Source organism: Cololabis saira, unplaced genomic scaffold (assembly GCF_033807715.1).
Source record: "Cololabis saira isolate AMF1-May2022 unplaced genomic scaffold, fColSai1.1 scf140, whole genome shotgun sequence".
NCBI classification, from domain to species: domain Eukaryota; kingdom Metazoa; phylum Chordata; class Actinopteri; order Beloniformes; family Belonidae; genus Cololabis; species Cololabis saira.
The window spans coordinates 58,616-79,398 of NW_026906304.1; the positions used below are offsets into that span (position 1 = coordinate 58,616).

The following is a 20,783-nucleotide window of genomic DNA, read 5'->3' on the forward strand; positions in this document are numbered from 1 at the left end:
TCCCCAGAGTCGGGGTCTGTTCACCCTCCGGCCAATGACGGAGCTGACTCCGCCCCTGCGATGCTAAACAGCCTGCAGATGTCTGAAAGTGTGCAGCTGACAACGCCTCTTGCATCATCTGTGGACACACACACGGGATCACTGCTGTGTGTGTGTGTGTGTGTGTGTGTGTGTGTGTGTGTGTGTGTGTGTGTGTGTGTGTGTGTGTGTGTGTGTGTGTGTGTGTGTGTGTGTGTGTTCATTAATGAGGACCATCAGTTCGCTCTGTAGTTTAAAGATCCAACGTCAGATTAATACTAAAACAATATCACAACAACTTAACCTGAAACAGAAACCAAACCTGAACACAGGATTAGTGTGAAGTAAAGTCTTAAACCGCAGTAATCTTGAAGTGATTGTTTTGATAAAAACATGAATGTCTCAGTGATGATTTTGTCGTGTTTCAGGTTACTTCCCTCTGCGGTCACCTGACCTTCTTCGATCACCTGTGTGTACTTCTGCATGTTCAGTCCCAGTGTTTTCCTCTGTGTTGCCAGATCCAGCAACTCCTTATCAGACCTATTCCTCCTTCTGGCGTGATCAACTCACTTTGTGGTAGAAGCTTAGATTGGTGTTGATCCAGACATTCAAGATAGGAGCAACAGGAAGGTTTAGCCTCAGCAGAACTACGGTTGAGACCGGTTGAGACCAAATGCAGAATATATGCTGTTACCATCAGGGCGGAGGTGTAGGGTACCGCCTGTGCGGACCTCCCGGCCCCAAAGATCTTTTATACGCTCTAGTATATCTCTGCTAAATAAATTACAGTTGCATTATTAATGTCATAATCCTCTAGATTTGGTGTGAAGCACTTTAGGATCAAAGATTCTATTCATTGTGTTAAGTTATGTTATTGTATAGTGTTGTACTATACTGCACTTAATCGTTCTACGTCGAATTGTCTCGTATATTGTTCTGTATTTGTTTTTGACTATGTATTTTGACTGCCACAGATGCGAAAATAGGAGTGGTAGAGACTGAAGGTCCACTTGTTTCCCCATGGTCCTTCAGAGTAATCTGCTGCAGATTACTGGAAGCTCCGATTCCAGAGAATATGTGGTCATCATTGCAGCTACGACCCAGTGAGAGACCGGCTCCATCAGGGATGCTCTTCGTCCATGCCGAGGGTCTGGTTTTACGGTGTTAGGAGGATCGGTGCCAGGCTGGGGCAGAGGGATCCAAATCCATGTCCTGTTCATGCGTGAGGGAGGACTGACCAGGAAACGGATCGCTGGAGTGTCTGTGGACTCTGATTACGGCTCCATCTGTGGTCCGACTACACTACGGACATGAATTATGGGTCGTGGCAGAGGGAATGAGTCTGGCTGGACTCTCCCTTAGCGACGGGTTTAGATGTCAACATTTGCTTGAGATGCCTCCTGAAGAAGGTGTTTGAAGCGTCTCCAACCAGGTGAGATGAACTCAGATGAGTGGAAATTGTTGAATGGTTGAGTGGATGGAAGAAATCTTGATTGTGTTGCTCTGGATATCAGCTTTCTGATACCTGAGAAAGTCTTTTAAAGGAGCATGAGGCTCCTTTTAAGAAATGAGACTCTCTAGCGCCACCCGTCGCCACGACAGCCGTCCGGGGGTACTGCAGCCAACAGCGAAGCCGGCACGGGAGAACGGGGAGAACGTGCATGCAGCGTCATGGGACGTCACATCCGCAGGACAGCGCGGGAAATTCGGCCTCCGAATTGCAGCACATTTTGCAGCACACAGCCTGTTCAAGGCAACGGAGAGATACGCTAGAGGGCTCATTCTTTTTGGTTTGGAACGCTTCACCTGACATTATTACTAGAAAACTTGAAACATATACAGATTTTTTTCATAAATCCTGGCTCTATCCTGCCTCATGCTCCTTTAACAGATCAGGCTGCTGCAGCAGATGCACATCGTTGACTCATCAGATGTGTCAGAGCCACAGCTGGATGATCGCAGCACAATCTGCATGATTCAAAAAAGACTAAATCTATTGACATAAGTGTGGGGAGGTGAAGACAAAGAGATAGGACTGTAAAGATTGAGATGCGGCACTCGAGCAGATGTTTCCAGGATGGGGACTGCTCCTTCATCAGTGGAGAACGATCTGTGTGTGCCAGACACGTAATGTCCACGCTTGCATGCTGAAAGAGACCTGCTGTCAGGGCTTGACATTTCCCCCAGTTTGTGTTTTCATTTCTGCCCCTCCTGTTCCCCATCTGCCTTGATTGTCCGCACCTGTGTCTCGTTATCCCCTGGGTATATCTGGTCTTGTCTTTCCCTGCTCCATGTCGGTCCGTACTGTTTGCTCCCTCCATGTGTCCTGTCAGGTTTTTGCGCTCGTGTTTTTGTTAATCCTGCTCTGCAGCGTTTTTGTTCTTGTTTTTTTGCTAAATAAATCCTCCTTTGCAACTCCTGCCTCCTGCTCTCCTGCATTTTAGGGTCCTCAACAAACACCAACCGTGATAGAACGGACCGACCGAGATGGACCCAGCGGGAGAGGTCATTTCCCTCTGAGAGTTTCTCTGCCGGGAGGCGGAGAAAAACATGCGCTGGTTCGAGGAGGAGGAGTCCCCCTTCCGGGGAACACGCCTGGCTCAGGGTGGGCCCAAGAGCCTTCAGGCTCAGGGGAGACGGCGTCGGCGCCACCCCCAACTTGCTCCTTTTCCGGCGGTGGTCCTGGATGCATCAGCCTCTGTTCCGGCGGTGGTCCTGGGTGCATCGTCTCCTGTTCCGGCGGTGGTCCTGGATGCATCAGCCTCTGTTCCGGCGGTGGTCCTGGATGCATGAGCCTCTGTTCCGGCGGTGGTCTTGAGCGCATCGTCTCCTGTTCCCGGCGGTGGTCCTGGACACATCGTCCCCTGTTCCGGCGGTGGTCCTGGATGCATCAGCCTCTGTTCCGGCGGTGGTCCTGGGTGCATCGTCTCCTGTTCCGGCGGTGGTCCTGGACACATCGTCTCCTGATCCGGCGGTGGTCCTGGGCGCATCAGCCTCTGTTCCGGCGGTGGTCCTGGACACATCGTCTCCTATTCCGGCGGTGGTCCTGGGCGCATCAGCCTCTGTTCCGGGGGTGGTCCTGGGCGCATCAGCCTCTGTTCCCGGCAGTGGTCCTGGGCGCATCGTCTCCTGTTCCGGCGGTGGTCCTGGACACATCGTCTCCTGTTCCGGCAGTGGTCCTGGATGCATCAGCCTCTGTTCCGGCAGTGGTCCTGGATGCATCGTCTCCTGTTCCGGTGGTGGTTCTGGGCACATCGTCTCCTGCTCCGGCGTTGGTCCTGGATGCATCAGCCTCTGTTCCGGCGGTGGTCCTGGATGCATCAGCCTCTGTTCCGGCAGTGGTCCTGGATGCATCGTCTCCTGTTCCGGTGGTGGTCCTGGGCACATCGTCTCCTGCTCCGGCGTTGGTCCTGGATGCATCAGCCTCTGTTCTGGCGGTGGTCCTGGATGCATCAGCCTCTGTTCCGGCAGTGGTCCTGGATGCATCGTCTCCTGTTCCGGAGGTGGTCCTGGACACATCGTCTCCTGTTCCGGTGGTGGTCCTGGATGCATCAGCCTATGTTCCGGCGGTGGTCCTGGATGCATCGTCTCCTGTTCCGGCGGTGGTCCTGGACACATCGTCTCCTGTTCCGGCGGTGGTCCTGGATGCATCAGCCTCTGTTCCAGCGGTGGTCCTGGATGCATCGTCTCCTGTTCCGGCAGTGGTCCTGGGCGCATCGTCTCCTGTTCCGGCGGTGGTCCTGGGCGCATCGTCTCCTGTTCCGGCGGTGGTCCTGGATGCATCAGCCTCTGTTCCGGCGGTGGTCCTGGGCGCATCGTCTCCTGTTCCGGCGGTGGTCCTGGATGCATCGGCCTCTGTTCCGGCGGTGGTCCTGGACACATCGTCTCCTGTTCCGGCGGTGGTCCTGGGCGCATCGTCTCCTGTTCCGGCGGTGGTCCTGGATGCATCAGCCTCTGTTCCGGCAGTGGTCCTGGGCGCATCGTCTCCTGTTCCGGCGGTGGTCCTGGATGCATCAGCCTCTGTTCCGGCGGTGGTCCTGGGCGCATCGTCTCCTGTTCCGGCGGTGGTCCTGGATGCATCAGCCTCTGTTCCGGCGGTGGTCCTGGACACATCGTCTCCTGTTCCGGCGGTGGTCCTGGGCGCATCAACCTCTGTTCCGGCAGTGGTCCTGGGCGCATCAGCCTTTTTTCCGGCGGTGGTCCTGGACGCATCAGCCTCTGTTCCGGCGGTGGTCCTGGACGCATCGTCTCCTGTTCCGGCGGTGGTCCTGGGCGCATCAGCCTCTGTTCCGGCGGTGGTCCTGGGCGCATCAGCCTCTGTTCCGGCGGTGGTCCTGCATGCATCAGCCTCTGTTCCGGCAGTGGTCCTGGATGCTTCGTCTCCTGTTGCGGCGGTGGTCCTGGACGCATCGTCTTCTGTTCCGGCGGTGGTCCTGGGCGCATCAGCCTCTGTTCCGGCGGTGGTCCTGGGCGCATCAGCCTCTGTTCCGGCGGTGGTCCTGGATGCATCAGCCTCTGTTCCGGCGGTGGTCCTTGATGCATCGTCTCCTGTTCTGGCAGTGGTCCTGGATGCAACGTCACCTGTTCCGGCGGTGGTCCTGGATGCATGAGCCTCTGTTCCGGCGGTGGTCCTGGATGCATCCGCCTCTGTTCCGGGGGTGGTCCTGGGCGCATCGTCTCCTGTTCCCGCAGTGGTCCTGGACACATCGTCTCCTGTTCCGGCGGTGGTCCTGGATGCCTCAGTCTCTGTTCCGGTGATGGTCCTGGACGCATCAGCCTATGTTCCGGCGGTGGCCTCGGACGCATCAGCCCCTGCTCCGGTGATGGTCCCAGACCCCCCGCAGCCAGCGCCAAGGACCCGGGTTCCCCCTCAGCCAGTTCCGAGGACCCGGGTTCCCCCTCAGCCAGCTCCAAGGACCCGGGTTCCCCCTCAGCCAGCTCCGAGGACCCGGGGTTCCCCCGAGCCAGCTCAGAGGATCCTTTGTCCCCCGAAACCTGCTCCTCGTATCCTGTCTGCCTACAAGCCAAGTTCCACGCCACAGCCCAGGCCAAGGTCTACGCTAAGGCCTCGAGGACGGCCCCCCGATCTGTCTTGCCTTTGTGCCCGGCCTCGGGGGCGACCCCCCCCCCCCCCCCCGAACTGTCTGCCCGGTCCTGAGGATGGCCCCCGGAACTTTGGCCGTGTGTTGGCCTGGGCCCCCTCTGCCCACCCTGGTTTGGGGGGTTTGTTGGGACATCTGGGATCTGTCCCTTGAGGGGAGAGGGGTAATGTCAGGGTTTGACATTTCCCCCAGTTTGTGTTTTCATTTCTGCCCCTCCTGTTTCCCATCTGTCCTGATTGTCCGCACCTGTGTCTCGTTATCCCCTGGGTATATCTGGTCTTGTCTTTCCCTGCTCCCTGTCGGTCCGTACTGTTTGCTCCCTCCATGTGTCCTGTCAGGTTTTTGGTTTTTAGTTTTTTTGTTTTTATTAATCCTGCTCTGCAGCGTTTTTTTGTTCTTGTTTTTTTTTTGCTAAATAAATCCTGTTTTTGCAACTCTGCCTCCTGCTCTCCTGCATTTGGGTCCTCAACTAACACCAACCGTGACACCTGCCCCTTCTTCCACATCCACCCATCCAGGAAGCATGAAGGAATGATAAATAAACAGATGAATGATTACCACCCTGGACTATATCCGGGGTTTGGAGTCTGCTCCACTGCAGGTGGGTTTGGATTCTGTCGAGCAGAGGTGTCAAAAGTATTCACATTCATTACTCAGGTAGAAGTATAGATACTAGAGTTTAAAAATACTCCTGTAGAAGTTGAAGTATCAACTCAAGTTTTTTACTCAATTAAAAGTATAAAAGTACTGGTTTCAAAACTACTTAAAGTATAAAAGCAAAAGTAATGTAAGGGGGAAAAAAGCCATTAAGAACAAAAGCCATTGAAAATGAATGCATCTTAGTATAATGCAAATATATTAAAGAACCATATGTGTGTACTATTGAGCATTAACATGTGTTTCAGAGAGCAGGAGATATGATGACTAGTTGTCTAAGTATTGTAATGGTGCAAAAAGTCAAACTTCAGAGGCATGTTATCATTTATCCTAACCTTTATTGGAATTGTGAGGATTTCATGAAATTGTTAAAAGCTCAAAGAATGTCCAACACTGGTGGGCTTTCTCTTTATATTCAAAGTAACCTTGTATTTAGCAAGACACGGAGCCACCCCCTGGTGCATGGGCGTCAGTTTGATTTCAGAAGTGCTGGGGACATTTACCATAAACCTGAGTAAGGTTTGAAAAGTGCTGGGTACGAGCTAGGCCCATTACTTCCGAATTGAGGTTTCATGATAAATAATAGGCATTGCATTAGATGATGCGTATTGACGCGATATTGTCCCCATATTAAAAGCCATCTGCGCGGTCTTATTTAGGTCGTCGGAAACATCATCGTGGGTTGGGACAATTCGTCATGGGTAGGCCCTATTGCAAGTTACTAGGGGTGTAACGGTACACAAAAATCTCGGTTCGGTACGTACCTCGGTTTGGAGGTCACGGTTCGGTTCATTTTCGGTACAGTAAGAAAACAAAATGCAAAATATAAACGTGCTAGTTGTTTATTACACACACACACAAAATAACATTGGCTCAGACTTAAAAAAAAATATCTCCCTGATGTGCAAAATTGAACAGTTGCAACACTGAACAGTTTAAAGTTGTTGCTCAGATTAAATAACATTTATAAGGCTCAGACTTATAAACAACAAAATCTTAAGTATTAAAAACAAATCTTTTCTACATCAAATGTGCAAAATTGAACAAATGCAACACTGAACAGAACAGATCAAAGTTGTTGCTCAGATTAAATAACATTTATAACCCTGCGTTCACACTGAAAGCGTCACGGGCATCCCGACCCCAGCATCTCGCCGCTTGGTGCATTCACACTGAAAGCGTCAGTGCCTGCAGCGGGGCGGGGGTGGGCGGGGTTTCAAGCTGCGCTAAAGAACTGAAGGGAACAGTGGGAACAGCCTAAACATATAGCGTACACATCTTAATTTTCCTATTTCACCATAGATTACACTTTGGGACGCCTTCTTTATATTTTAGCGTTATTTCCGCGTAGATAAGAGTGAGTTTGATGCTCCTTAACAAGTTTGGTCCGCGGATCAACATCAACCCAGCGAGCCGTGTGGATGTCCGTGTGGAAACTCGTTCGGTACGCCTCCGTTCCGAACCGAACACGCTATACCGAACGGTTGAATACAAATACATGTACCATTACACCCCTACAAGTTACTCATCAAGGTGCTAACTTTAATTGCTTTATGATCTGATGGCTACACTGAAAAGTGAAACATGTGGTTGTGACAGAATCTCACCATGGTAGCGTCAGTGTAAGAAGCTGGAACAATAACCAGCTGCAACTGACATACATAAATACATCACCTGAATACACATGAAATCTTATATTCCAACATCTAGCTAGCAAACCATAAATAGTTAGCGTGTTAACCTTGCTACCTAGCGCACTTTGCTAGCTGGGAAACTAACCACCTGCACCTTTTTAACAGATAATTGTAACGTCTGCAGGCTTCGCCCATGTTACGATTTTCACAAATCACAAATATTGTTTCCAAAATTGAACAACCCACCTACCTGTTAAGGCTCCTGTCGTGTCATAAAGCGTCAGCATCACTCTTCAAGACATTCCCGCACATTCCAGTTCCAGTAGCATCGCGCTCCTGCCCTCGAATCGAATGTTCACGTGTGTCCATACTCTCACTGCGTGTGTCGTGTTTTCCAAACTCGGTGTGGAGGGGGGAGGGTTAGCCTGATTATCATCCACTTCCAAATCACTTCTGTTCGAGACTTGCTGAAGGTGTTGCGTCACTAGGAGGGCGAGGCCTGGCTAGGGGAGGGGCGTTCTTGAGCAGCTTCTGAACCAAAATTCAGCTTCTGCACCAAAAGCGGCATTTGCACTTTCTCTACTTAATTTTTTTTTTTTTTTTTTTAAGTGGTGGGGACAAATCTGCTCGTCAGACAAAGTCCCCACCGTCCCCGGCGGAAATGACGCGCCTGCCCTGGTGTTACGGGTAGACTAGAGGTTAAATACAATACACATGGTATTGTTGGAGAGGAGACGGTGGGAAAGGTGAAATACACATACCATTTGTTGAGAGAAGACAATGGGAATAAGCAGACGTTTAACTTTGGGGGGTCTCACCTGTGACCTAGGCTTGACACCCCAGGGAAAGGAAGATGGAAGTAACACATTTCCCAATGAAATCCACTTGCAGAGAACACCCCCCCTTTGAGTATAAATTCAACTAGGCTGATGACCACTGTGTGCATTTCTCTCCTACCCATTGTGGTCTGAGAGAAGTGTACCTCCGGCCGGAAAACCTTGTGCTTGACATGATTAAAAGTTGTATTAATCTGTGATTCTATTCCACTAGTTTTCTTTTGGTTCACCAGACAAACGAACACGAATCTTTAAGAATGTACATCCAGGTTTAGTTGCAGGAATCTGAGGGCAACGGATGTAAGAACAAAACTGGACAAGAACATCTGTGCCACAACCACAACCAAATTCACTCTATCCGGATGGCGCAATTTAACTGGATAGTTTTTTTTAAAGGCCAAAATGAAATAGAGTAACGAGGCTGTTTTTAAAATGTAAGGAGTAAAAAGTACAGATAATTGCATGAAAATGTAAGGAGTAAGACAACAGACTCCAAAGTAAAAGTAAAAAGTCGTCTGAAAAATAATTACTCCAGTGAAGTATAGATAACCAAAATTTCTACTTAAGTAAGGTAACGAAGTATTTGTACTTCGTTACTTGACACCTCTGCTGGCGAGACTCTTCTTTTATCTTTGATCTTATTTGGTAAAAGCATAAACTGATGGAGCAATTTAGTCCAATCTTGTGACAAAATGTTGCAAAAACTGGCCATCTGCCTCCCCCTCAGACAAATGATCTCTGGATGTTTCAGAACCACTGGTTCCAGCAGAATAATCACCACCCCTTATAAATGGAATCTGCCTCTTCCTGTTTGGAGTCTGTTGTCTTACCTGCACAGATGTGGATTGGAGGAGCACATGCCGTAAATGTTTGGTGACTCAAATTTCCTACGTTTTTTACCTTACATCTTATTTTTCCACCCAACCGTGAATGATGTGATGAATTTAGTTTGCAGTATTTTGTTTATAAATCTAAACCAGAAATGTTCAAGAGATCCACATTCACCTCCATGAACAGTCTAATCCCTTATTGAGAATATTAGAAACGTTGAACGTAACTTTAACACAAAATTTTATTTTGAAAAAATAAAAGCACTTGAAGATAAGTTATACCGTCCTGTTTTTGTTTTCTGTATAGCTGGAGTCTGGACGGATGCAGGATCTTAACCCGCTGCAGCAACAATGATCGTCTCTCCTGACTTTACTGAAGATATACAGAAGTTTGGCATTTTATTAAATTCATCTTTTGGGGGACTGCGGAAAAAAACCTTTTTTTAAACATATAAAACAAAAATAAAGGTTGCCGGGATTTTCTTTCCACAGTGAGTTTACTGGTGTTACTTAATGGGTTTAAAGGTATTGTGACATAATTTTTTAACAAGCTTTTAACACTATTAAAAGTCTTGGCCAATTTCCCTCCAATGTGTCTAAAAAGGTGTAACAAGAAAAACTTCACTCCAGTACTCCATGCCTGGCTTGGAGATGACGGTGTTTTTGCGCAGTGAAAAACGCGTCCCTTTCCCCCTTTCCTGTCAATCATTGCCCCGCTCCTCCTCCCAACCTCCTCCAACCCAACTGCTACACACGTCTGCCGTCTCCACACACACGCGCGCACACCGAACCACAAACACCCACACACACAGCCCAGACAGGGCGACTACAGCCCGGGGATGAAGTCCGGGACCAGAGGACTGGAAGGCAGCACCGTAGCTCCCCGCAAGCAATACGCTCACAGTGGCGTCGGAGAGTTAAGCCGGGAGTGACAGGCGAAGCATGCACGGAAAAGGAGCACGGCAAAGCAGTCCACAGAAGCAGTCCACAGCAAACAATCACAAAAATAAAAGGCATGCAAAGCAGCAGTGTCCCCTTATCTTAAGTCCAGTCAGTGGCCGCGGGTCTTTTTAGCAGTTGTCCTCCGGTGATGAGAACAGAGGGGGCTCTAAACAGTGGAGGGGGCGGTGATTTAGCGGACCTATACGTATAGGTCCGCCACCCAACCAGATGCGCCGTTTTTGTATAATTATGCGGAAACTCCCAGAAAGCACACAATACATTGAATGTTAAAAGTTCGGTTTTTGTGGGTGTAATTGATGTCAAGACACCCAACAAAACACAAAAAATCAAGAAAAATGTGTTTTTCATGTCACAATCCCTTTAAGAATTTGATTGACTTGAAATGACCTGTCAGTCTTTCCTGTATTATTGATTTCAGTAATTAAAATGTGCAAATTTTCTCTAATACGACCAAAACCGGAAAATACGGAGTTGTGAAATGCGACAGAAAGCTCGGAGCGTTTAATGCTGAATAAACAGAGGTTTTAAACAGGAATGGTACTAAGTTATGTTCATGTAATTATAAACGGCGGCCACCAGAGAGCGAGCATGCGCTTTCTCTGAATACGTGTATTTGAGGATAATTTATTTTATTGATCCATTGTGACTCTGATTGCATATACAAGTAAACTTAATAGTTTTTATTACATTATAATATGAGCAAATTTCAACATTAGATTCCAAGAATACAATACATTTCTTTTCAACAGCAGTAACAGAATAGTCTGGCCTTCATGTTTCTTAAGGCTGAATTAAGGACACGCCGTCACATGCGCCGTCAGTGACGTGCACCTCCCGAAAATTGTAACTACGCGCAGGCCCGGATTAAGAGGGCAGGGGCCCCTGGGCAGAAATTCTTGATGGGCCCCCCCTCTCCCCCGAAAACACACAAACATGAAAACAAACTGGGTTTTGAATTATGGACTGCTATTTGTTGGAAACACCTGTAGTTTATACAGGATTTACACTGATAGGGTACTGTCTGTATGATTACAATGGACAAAATCGGCACCTGCAGATATCCTCCATCATACAGGATTTATTTACACATACTTGCAACTATGCTTTCCTCATCAAGCAGCTACAATATCAAGACTATCAGCATATTGTTACTCATTACCATTTGCAAACAAAAGCTGCTTCATCTCCACAAGTCCAGATTGTGGATTCAGAGTCAGATTCCTACATTATTCACACACAAACCCACACACACACAAAATACCTGTGGCTGTCTCATTCCTGTCTGTCTCTCTCCTCTCCTTCTCATCTCTGTTTCAGTGTGGCTGTCACCATGTTCTGCTAATACTAAAAGGATGCAAAATAGCACTGGTCAACTAGACTAAAAGCCTTATGATATTAAATAAAAATGAAAAATAAATGTAATATAGGTTGTCCTAACACACTAAAACACACACACACACACACACACACACACACACACACACACACACACACACACACACACACACACACACACACACACACACACACACACACATAATACCTGTGTGTCTCTCTCTCTCCACTCCTCCTCTGTGTTTCAATGTCTCTCTCTCTCTCTCTCCTCTCCTCCTCTGTGTTTCAATGTCTCTCTCTCTCCTCTCATCCTCCTCTGTGTTTCAATGTGGCTCTCATTTCTGGTTCATCTCTCTTTTTTTCTTCTTTTTTTCTAAATGTTTTTTACCACATTCATCTCTCTCTCTCCCTTTCTCCTTCTCAGCTCTTTCTCCATTTTACTCCCATCTTCTTTTCTCATGATCACTCTCTCAGAAAGACTTGTTTCTTGCTTTCTTACTCGCAAACTCAGTCACAATCTCATCAAAGTCCAACTTCTTGACGAGCTGAGACTCAATGGCCATCAGCGCGCCGGGGGATGCTGCTTGTTGGATGTACAAGGCTTGTACATCCAACAAGCAGCATCCCCCGGCGCACTGTGGCTACAACTAGCAACCGGCTGTGTCGCGCTTTGTCCGGCATCCTCCTCCGGAGGATCCGGGGGCAGGACCGGCTCCGGCGGAGCTGGCGACGGTGGTGGCTGTACCGGCGGAGCCGACGACGGCTCTTCCTCCTCATCCCTGCTTCTTTTTGGAAAAAAAGTTGTGGATGGAAGGCACACTTTTTAAAAAAGTTTCCTCCCTCTCCTCCTTTTCTCTTTTCCGCTTTCTTTTACTACAGCCGCTTCTCTCACTCATCTTTCTCCAATCAAACTCCTACACTCCCACAACTCGGAGCTGTCAGTGCGGCGATTATAAGGGCAGTGACGTCCGACTGCTAGCTGTTTGACCAATCAAAACATTCCATTTTAGTAAAAAAAAAAAAAATCAACGTGATTTTTATTGGTTATATACAGTCTACGGGTTTCTCCAATTCTAGCTGCCCCAATCCCTAAAAAAAAAAAATTAAATAAATAAATAAATAAAAAAAAAAAAAAAAAGAGGCTCGGCCATGGGCCCCCTGATGCGCGTGGGCCCCTGGGCGCCCGCCCATAATGCCCATTGGGTAATCCGGGCTTGACTACGCGTCGAGGAGACGCCGACCACACGCAGACCGAGAGGGCTGTGATTGGTTCGTTTGAAAGCGAAGCATTTCCGGTTTCCGGTTTGAATCAGTAGTGAACTTCCAGGGCTTTTTTCTTCGTTTATATGTGATTTTTTTTGTTTTTGTTTTTTGCACAATAGTTGTCCTTATTTCTTTGATTTACTGTGACCGGAAAAAGTCGGATAAACCATTCAGAAAAAGATCGCTAACTAGTGGCCGCGGGGGGTACTGCACCGCGACCAAATGGAGAGACGGAGAACTCTGAACGATTCGTGACGGCGTCACGGGTGCGCCGTGTGCTCTGCGTGTGTGACGCAGAACCATACCCGCACCTTTATACGTCAATCTAAGGAAATATTTATGGCCTTCCCCCATTAAGGGATTGTTGTATGGTTGTGAAATATAACAAAAAAAGAGGGTTTTTTTTTGGATGATGAATTGATAATTTCTTCTTTCTACCTGCAGTAGATGATTGGACCACGACTTAATCTGACATTTTTGTTACATCAGGAAGACCCTTATGGGGCACAGAAAATTGATTAAACAGTGAAACATTTGTTATTCAAAATATGTTACCAAATAAGGGTGTACTTACCATCAGCCCCCCTTCATCTATAAAAGTAAGTGGACTTTCACCTGCACAGGTGTGGGTGGAGGAAAACAAAGACTTTCCCTTTTAGCAAGTCTTTGTTTCTCATTGGTTTGCACCAAAACCCAAACGTCTGCTTCTTGAGCATGGTAGTTTCCAGATTTTATCGGTGAGGCACTTATTGATTGACTTAAGATGTCAGAGAGAGATAATCGTGGAATTCCTGTGGTGTTTCACACGTTTTCACTGAGTTTGAGGTAATAAAGACTTTTTTTCATATATTTCTTTCATTACCTTGATTACACCCATACTTCCACCTTAATATGTACACATGATTACTGTAAAAAAAAACAACAGTACTTCATATCTTTCTGTTTTGGAGCCGCATTCATTCATTCGCCGTAAGGACTGAAATAGGAGCGCACATGACATTTAAGAGCGGCTGATTTGACCAGCAAGTACACAAATATTGTGCATGATATAATAAAGCTTGTATTAACCTTTGATTCTGTTCACTGGTTTTCTTATGTGCACCAGACAAACGAACACGCGGATCTTTCAACTTCATCTCAGTTGGGTGGACTTTCTGAAAAGGTCCAACCCACTTTTTTTCCGGTCCGTTTGGTTTGTTCCCGACAACAGATGGACGTGAACTCGCTCCACTCGGTTGTAACCCGTCGCCAGCACGTTTAGCTGTTTGTCACCTGTTGTGTGTGAAATCTGGGTCAAGTGTGGGCTTGCATGTGAAGTGGGTGGTGCTGTAGTCTGCACAGAGGGGACGCTCTCTTCCTGCAGCCACAATCCTTCCCGACTCTCTGCAGGGAGGTCCGCTCAAGCACAGGACCTCAGACCCGAAGATGTCGCAGGAGAAAGCCGTCCTCTTCAACTTCTGGGGAGTCGTTGTCCCTTCAGGACCCGATTCTATCCTCCACAAACATGAGGAGTTTCTCAAGCTGCCGAGGTGAGACCATCATGCAACTCTTTCTGCAGAGAAACGGCTGGTTGGTGATTCATAAGATATCAGGAAGTTGCAACACAAACATGACAGACTGATAAATGTCTGTTTTTATGAATAATCTGGTTTTATAAGTCAAAATTGTTCTGGTTTTTTCTCAGGATTAGTTTCAGAAGTCTTCTTGCAGTTTGTTGCAGAACTGTTGGGTGTGTACAGAGGTTGAATGAGCGGTACAGCTTGAGTTATGGTACTGCGTCAAAACGAAAATTCCCGAAAATTGTAACTAGGCGTCGAGGCGACCTTTTTTTGTTTTGTTTTTTTGCACAATAGTTGATTTGATTTGATTCACTGACTGGAAAAAGTCGGATAAACCATTCAGGAAAAGATCGCTAACTAGCGGTCGCGGGGGGTATTGCACCGCGGCGAAATGGAGTGACGGAGAAGTCTGAAGGGTTCAGCACGGCGTCACGGCTGCGGCGTGTGCTCTGCGTTGGTGTGACGCAGAAGCATAATTCAGCCCGTAGGCACGGCGTCGTTTTGACGCAGAACCATACCTCAGCCTTTAATTCGGGCTGTGTGAAAGGTGCAGAGCTGAGTCACCTCATGCAGGTGGACTTCAGTCTTTAGCCTTTGTTACCAGTCTGGTTACCATCAGACTGGTTTTACAGCTTCTGCAAAGGCCGTTCAAATAGAGCTACGGTTACAACTCACTTAAAAAAAAAAAAAAAAAATCATACAAATAAAACATACATTCAATCAATCAATTCATATTTATTTCGAGCAATAAACATAACATAAGTTACCTGCGTGCAACATAAAATTAAAAAAATACCTTTTATCAGGTTTTTCAGGTGCAAAATACAAATTAATTCGTCAACACTCGAAAGGGAGTGGGAAGAAGAAAATTTATTTAATCCCACCCCTGTTTCTCATTAACAACTTGACAGATTTTTTTTTTTAAGGCTTCCTCTTGTCTCAACATTTGAACCAAAAAAATTAAAAAAAGACCTATATCAAATTATAATAAAAAATGTTCTACAGTTCACCTCACCTAAATTCACACACATTGTGGCCACGAAATGCAGATGCATTTCACATTCATTAGTTTTACAGTGATGTCACTGAAAAATGTCTCAATGGGTTGTTTTTGTCAAACCGATCGTGGTCATAATTCTCATTAGTTCTCAGACTTTATCATGTTTTCTTTAAAATGAATTAACCTCCTAATACTTTTTATGGTGGCTAAAGTTACCATGCTTAATTTCTTTGCCTGATGTCAAAGTCCTGTTGGACACGATTATAGTCCCTAGTATATACTATAGTCCAATAGACATTACTGGTGTGAGGACTCACGTCCATGTACACCTCTTAAGCAAGCTACAACTAAATGTATACACTAGGGATGGGCGGTATGGACTAAAAAATGTATCACGATAATTTCTGGCATTTTAAACTTACACCGTTGTAGCAATACCCCTTCTGACCACATGGGTGGCATGTAGATCTGCAGTATTGACAAGATCTGCAGGTGAGACTTTTCTAGTTGGTTGTGATGCCTTGTAACACCACTCTGTCCTACAGGGCAGTCGGATTCACACACCAGGGGTTATCATGAACACAACTGTGGTCAGATGTGGTGTTGCTACACAGTAGCTTTATACGGCAACGCTGTGTTGATTTCTCTGGCCTCATGTTGATAGTGGAGATTATGTTGTGCTGTGCTTTGCAGAGGATTTCTGTCCAGTGTGGCATCCCAGAAGGACGGGGCCATGAGGCAGGCGGAGCGGGGAGCCATGCCCCTGAGTCAGGTGGGTGAACAGGTCGGCTGTTGTCCGGTCATACCTGACACTTCTGTGCTTGCTCTTACTGAAACAGTGGAGGTTTCTGTCTGTGCAGATGGTTCCCAGGTTTGAGGAGGAGTGTGTGAAAGAAGCTCGGGCCAGAGGACTGACGCTGCCATCTGATTGGTCGGTTGGAGGTCTGCTGGAGGAGTTCAGGAAAGCAATGATGGACATCCGAGACACGGTGCTGAAGACGGCTGCCAATCTGAGTCAAAACGGTACAAAAAACCATAACCTCATTCATCCAACAGGAATGTCCTGCAGTTCTCAGGACGTTACAGCCACTAGACTGTCCAAGAAATAAACAAACCAGAGTAAACTCTGTCAAAGAGCCAACGTTAAAGTCAACACTGAAGCTCAAATTCCTCTTTTGTTGTCAAGAGGTCTGTTCTGTTTCTTAGTGCCGTCTTCAGGAATCGTATTAGCGTAAATCCTGCTGAGTTTTTTTTTCATCCATCTCACCCTGTGCCAGTTTAAACCAGGGGTGATTTTCTGCTCTATATGTCTGAATCAGCCTCTTTAGCAACCAGGGGGGTTTTTGAGCTACAATATTTAGACGTGAAACTACCCTCGTTCATTTGTAGCCAGCTCAGCTGCTTCATGAGCTTAATGAAGCCTTTACTCAACATAAGTTATCAGACATATTTGAAGTGCTTCACTGTGACTGACGGTTGAAAGTATACACCCCTTTCGTAAATGAATCTGCTCAACATAATGTCACCTACAAAAAGATCCCCAGACCTGGTGGTCAGTAGAGGAACTGCAACTTTGGTAACTTCCATGTCGGCTTCAACCAAGCTCAAAAGACGGGATGTAAAACGTTTTTTCAAACAAAAGCTTTCAAAGCTTCTGATGTAACGAAATGTTGATCCATAACAGACAAGGAACCTGATCCATGATTGCTTTTCTTTCTCCTGTAAACTCTGATGTGAAGGGATTCTGACAGCTGTGCTGGTCAATCACTGGTTAGATGACAGCGCTTCTGCAGATAGCCCGGCCTGGACTCTCTGTCAGCTGGGTGGACATTTTGACCTGGTTCTGCAGTCCTGCCGCTCGGGTCACAGGGTCCCCGACCCGGCCATGCTGAGCTCCGCTCTGCAGCCGCTGGGAGTGACGGCAAACCAGGTGGTGGACACGTACGCGTGACAAAAATGCATTCGCTGGTGGATCCCAGCTGATCCCAATCCCGTTTCAGGCGCTGTGGGTGGATGCGGAGGAGGAGGGTGTGAAGGCAGCCGAGGGATCAGGGATGAAGGCCTTGCTGGTGGAAAATCTCCCCGTCGCTCTGGAGAAACTGTCCCTCTTCACCAGGGTTCAGGTCTGGACCAGTCTGCAGCATTTAAAGCTCTTTTATTTTAAGTATTTTCTTTCTTTTGTTTTATAATTATGGTTTTATTCTAGTTTGGTTTCATCTTGGATAAATAAATTATGGGAAAGATGTTTTTATCTGCTGGAACAAGCTTTTGGCCTTTAGATAGACTCTAAAAGATTTGAGGATGGAGGTTATATATATATATATATATATATATTAAAGTTGCATGATTTAACGTAAACATTTAGAGCATCAATCTTTTCTAACGTGCACATTTCTTTTCCAGAAAGTTGGAGACGATAGTCCTCCAGCGTTCTGCGGCTCCGACCACGTGTCTCATGGATACGTCACCATCAGAGTAATGAGCCGCATCACTGTCGGCAGTTCAGGGCCGCAGGAAAACGCAGTTAACGTCTTCCCTTTGTGTTTCAGCCTGGCGTGAGGACTCACTATGTGGAGATGGGCTCGGGTCCACCGGTGCTGCTGTGCCACGGCTTCCCAGAGAGCTGGTACTCCTGGCGGTACCAGGTGAGCTGCTGTCATTACTAGAAGCTTGAATCCCTGTTGGTGGAAGTTTTTCCCACCATCCTCCCCTCTGGCAGATCCCGGGCCTGGCTGCAGCAGGGTTCAGGGTGTTGGCTCTGGACATGAAGGGATTCGGAGAGTCCACGGCGCCTCCTGGTCTGTAAACACCGTAGACTTGTGATGCATGTGTTTTAGCTTGTCAGATTTACGTTCTCACCTCACTGTCATTTCACAGAAATAGAGGAATATTCTCAGGAGCAGCTCTCCAAGGTACAAACTCACCAACACATGATTGATAAAAAATGTTATTCACGCAAAAGTGACGACGTGGTTTTGTGTTGGCAGGATTTGGTCACCTTCCTGGACAAAATGGTAAGAAATTACTCATGACTCAGCAAACTGTTGGATCGTGTTAATCTTGGCTGCTTGATCCGCGGGTTTCAGGCGATACCACAGATCACGCTGGTGGGCCACGACTGGGGTGGCGCTCTGGTGTGGACCATGGCCCAGTATCACCCCGAGAGAGTCCGGTGAGTGCGGCAAAGCACAAACGCGCACTTGAACAGACCAGGTGAAACAGCCCATCGGCCTTTTAATGAAAGTAAAAGGTGTTTTCTTTGGTTAAAGGGCGGTAGCGTCTCTGAACACGCCCCTTTTTCCAGCCGACCCCGCCGTCCCTCCAGAGAAGCTGGCCGCTAATCCCATCTTTGACTACCAGCTCTACTTCCAACAGCCAGTGAGTCACTATTTCACCTCGTGAATCAAGTAAAGTCTGTATGAATCCAGTTATTATCGCAAGGTTCCTGTCTTTGCAGTAGCTCAGGTGGTAGAGAGGGTCATCCAATGATCGGAAGGTCGGCAGTTCGAATCCCGCTCTGTCCCAGTTTGCTGTCGTAGTGTCCTTGGGCAAGACACCTTACCTTGCTCCCGTGTGAATGTGTTTGAATGTTGGTGGTGGTCGGAGGGGCCGTTTGGTGCGATATGGCAGCCACACTTCTGTCAGTCTGCCCCAGGCCAGCTGTGGCTACAAAAACGTAGCTACCACCACCAGTGAGAATGTGTATGAATGAATAATGATCTCTGTAAAGCTCTGGGTGCCTTGAACGGCGCTATATAAATCCAAGTCATTGTTTATTATTATTATTATTTGCAAAATAGTTCCTACCGGTAACACGTGACAGATTTCCTCACATTTGTCACAAGTGTAATTAATTACAATTTCTAATTAATCCCTTTTTTTTAGTTCACCTACAAATTGCTGAGAAAAGCCCTCAACTTGAGGTGTTTTCCTTTGAATTCATTACATTATTGTTGCAGATCAAAACATTGAACTGAAGCTCTTTAGATCAAGCTTTTAGAGCCAGATAATACTCCTAATCCGAGTTATTCCAGCATGTATACCAACCCACGCTTAGCCGAGCTACTGACTGCCCTGGGACGCCCCCTTCCGGAAGTGATGACACCGCGGGAGTGGGAATAATAACAGTCACAGATTCACAACAACATGGTATAAGAAGAAGAAGAAGAAGAGGGAGACTTTGTATCTTACATGCAACACGATCAGCTTAGTGCAGTGGTCTTTAACCCTGGTCCTCAGGACTCCCTGTCCTGCATGTTAGGTGTTTCCCTGCTTCAGCACCCTGATAAAAATTACTGTAATTAACAGACTTGTACAGATCTGGATGACAAGCTGATGACGACCATCAATTAGAATCAGGTGTGATGATGCAAGGAAACGTCTAAAACAGGGGTGGGTAATCCTGGTCCTTGGGGGCTGAGTCCTCCATGTTTTAGAGGTTTCCCTGCTTTAACACACCTGATTCTTTTTTTTTTTCTTTTTTCTTTCCCAAAAGTACGGAGCCCTGGAGGTGACATGGAAATTATTATTTTTATCTCGTGCGCACGACTTTTTATCTCGTGCGCACCACTTTTTATGTCGTGCGCACCACTTTTTATGTCGTGCGCACCACTTTTTATCTCATGCGCACCACTTTTTATGTCGTGCGCACGACTTACTGAAAAGTCGTGCGCACGAGATAAAAAGTCGTGCGCACGACTTTTTATCTCGTGCGCACCACTTTTTAGTCAGTGAGAACAGAACACTGGATTGAATAGGAAGGAAGGCCAAAAGGAAACCCCCAAAAGTGACATATCCGCTCACTTCAACATATACAGCTATTGATGCCAAGCATTTATCTAGTCGTCGAAGTCCGATCTCGGGAAACTGGCTTCACAAACGACGTTTTAAAAGTGGAACTATTTCCAGAGGCGGAGTTGTCACAAAGTGCTTCGACATTGTCACGTGAGCGTGCTGGACCAATCAGAGTGGCCGCTGGTCCAAGATCGCTGCCTACAGTGCTGATTTTATTTGTAGAAATAAGCTTTAAATTGCACTAAAATGACTACAAACAATGTTATATGTAAACGAAAATTAATCTGAATTATAAACCTAAGAGACCTGCTGAAACAGTGATAATTCTGTCATTAGACAGAACATTAGACAGTGATGATTCTGTCATTAGACAGAACATTAGACAGTGATGATTCTGTCATTAGAAATAGGGGGTTCTCCCTAATGATGGGAATATAATACCCATATGCTCAAAACCTATGTTAAACCTGCAATAATAACATGTTTTCTATTTTCTATTTTAATAGAAAATAGAAAACATGTTATTAATAACATGTTTTCTATTTTCTATTTTATTATTATTTTATTATTATTTTATTATATTATTATTATATATCTATTATATTATTTTATTATTTTCTGTCTATTATTACTAGCTATTATTTTTAATAGAAAATAGAAAACATGTTATTATTTTTTATTAAAATAGAAAATAATAAAATAATATAATAGATATATAATAATAATATAATAAAATAATAATAAAATAGAAAATAGAAAAAATGTTATTAATAACATGTTTTCTATTTTCTA

The 20,783-nt window shown here is 46.3% G+C and overlaps 1 protein-coding gene across 1 annotated transcript; it reads left to right on the forward strand.

Moving 5' to 3' along the window:
* The first annotated feature begins 13,836 nt into the window (after nt 1–13,836).
* On the forward strand, nt 13,837–18,617 carry LOC133439060 (bifunctional epoxide hydrolase 2-like). The gene is made up of 12 exons (XM_061717443.1): nt 13,837–14,167; nt 15,891–15,969; nt 16,058–16,220; nt 16,937–17,127; nt 17,198–17,320; nt 17,601–17,672; nt 17,747–17,842; nt 17,917–17,995; nt 18,075–18,109; nt 18,185–18,211; nt 18,284–18,369; nt 18,467–18,617. Exons 1-12 carry the CDS (start codon nt 14,064–14,066, stop codon nt 18,597–18,599), a joined length of 1,188 nt encoding a protein of 395 aa, XP_061573427.1. The 5' UTR covers nt 13,837–14,063; the 3' UTR covers nt 18,600–18,617.
* Nucleotides 18,618–20,783: the final 2,166 nt, after the last annotated feature.

Excerpts from the sequence above, each read along its gene's own strand:
- LOC133439060 (XM_061717443.1), top strand. The coding sequence starts at position 14,064 with ATGTCGCAGGAGAAAGCCGTCCTCTTCAACTTCTGGGGAGTCGTTGTC. Across the intron at positions 17,996-18,074 it reads AGAGTCCACGGCGCCTCCTG|AAATAGAGGAATATTCTCAG; the intron begins GTCTGTAAACAC and ends GTCATTTCACAG. Across the intron at positions 18,212-18,283 it reads TCACCTTCCTGGACAAAATG|GCGATACCACAGATCACGCT; the intron begins GTAAGAAATTAC and ends CGCGGGTTTCAG.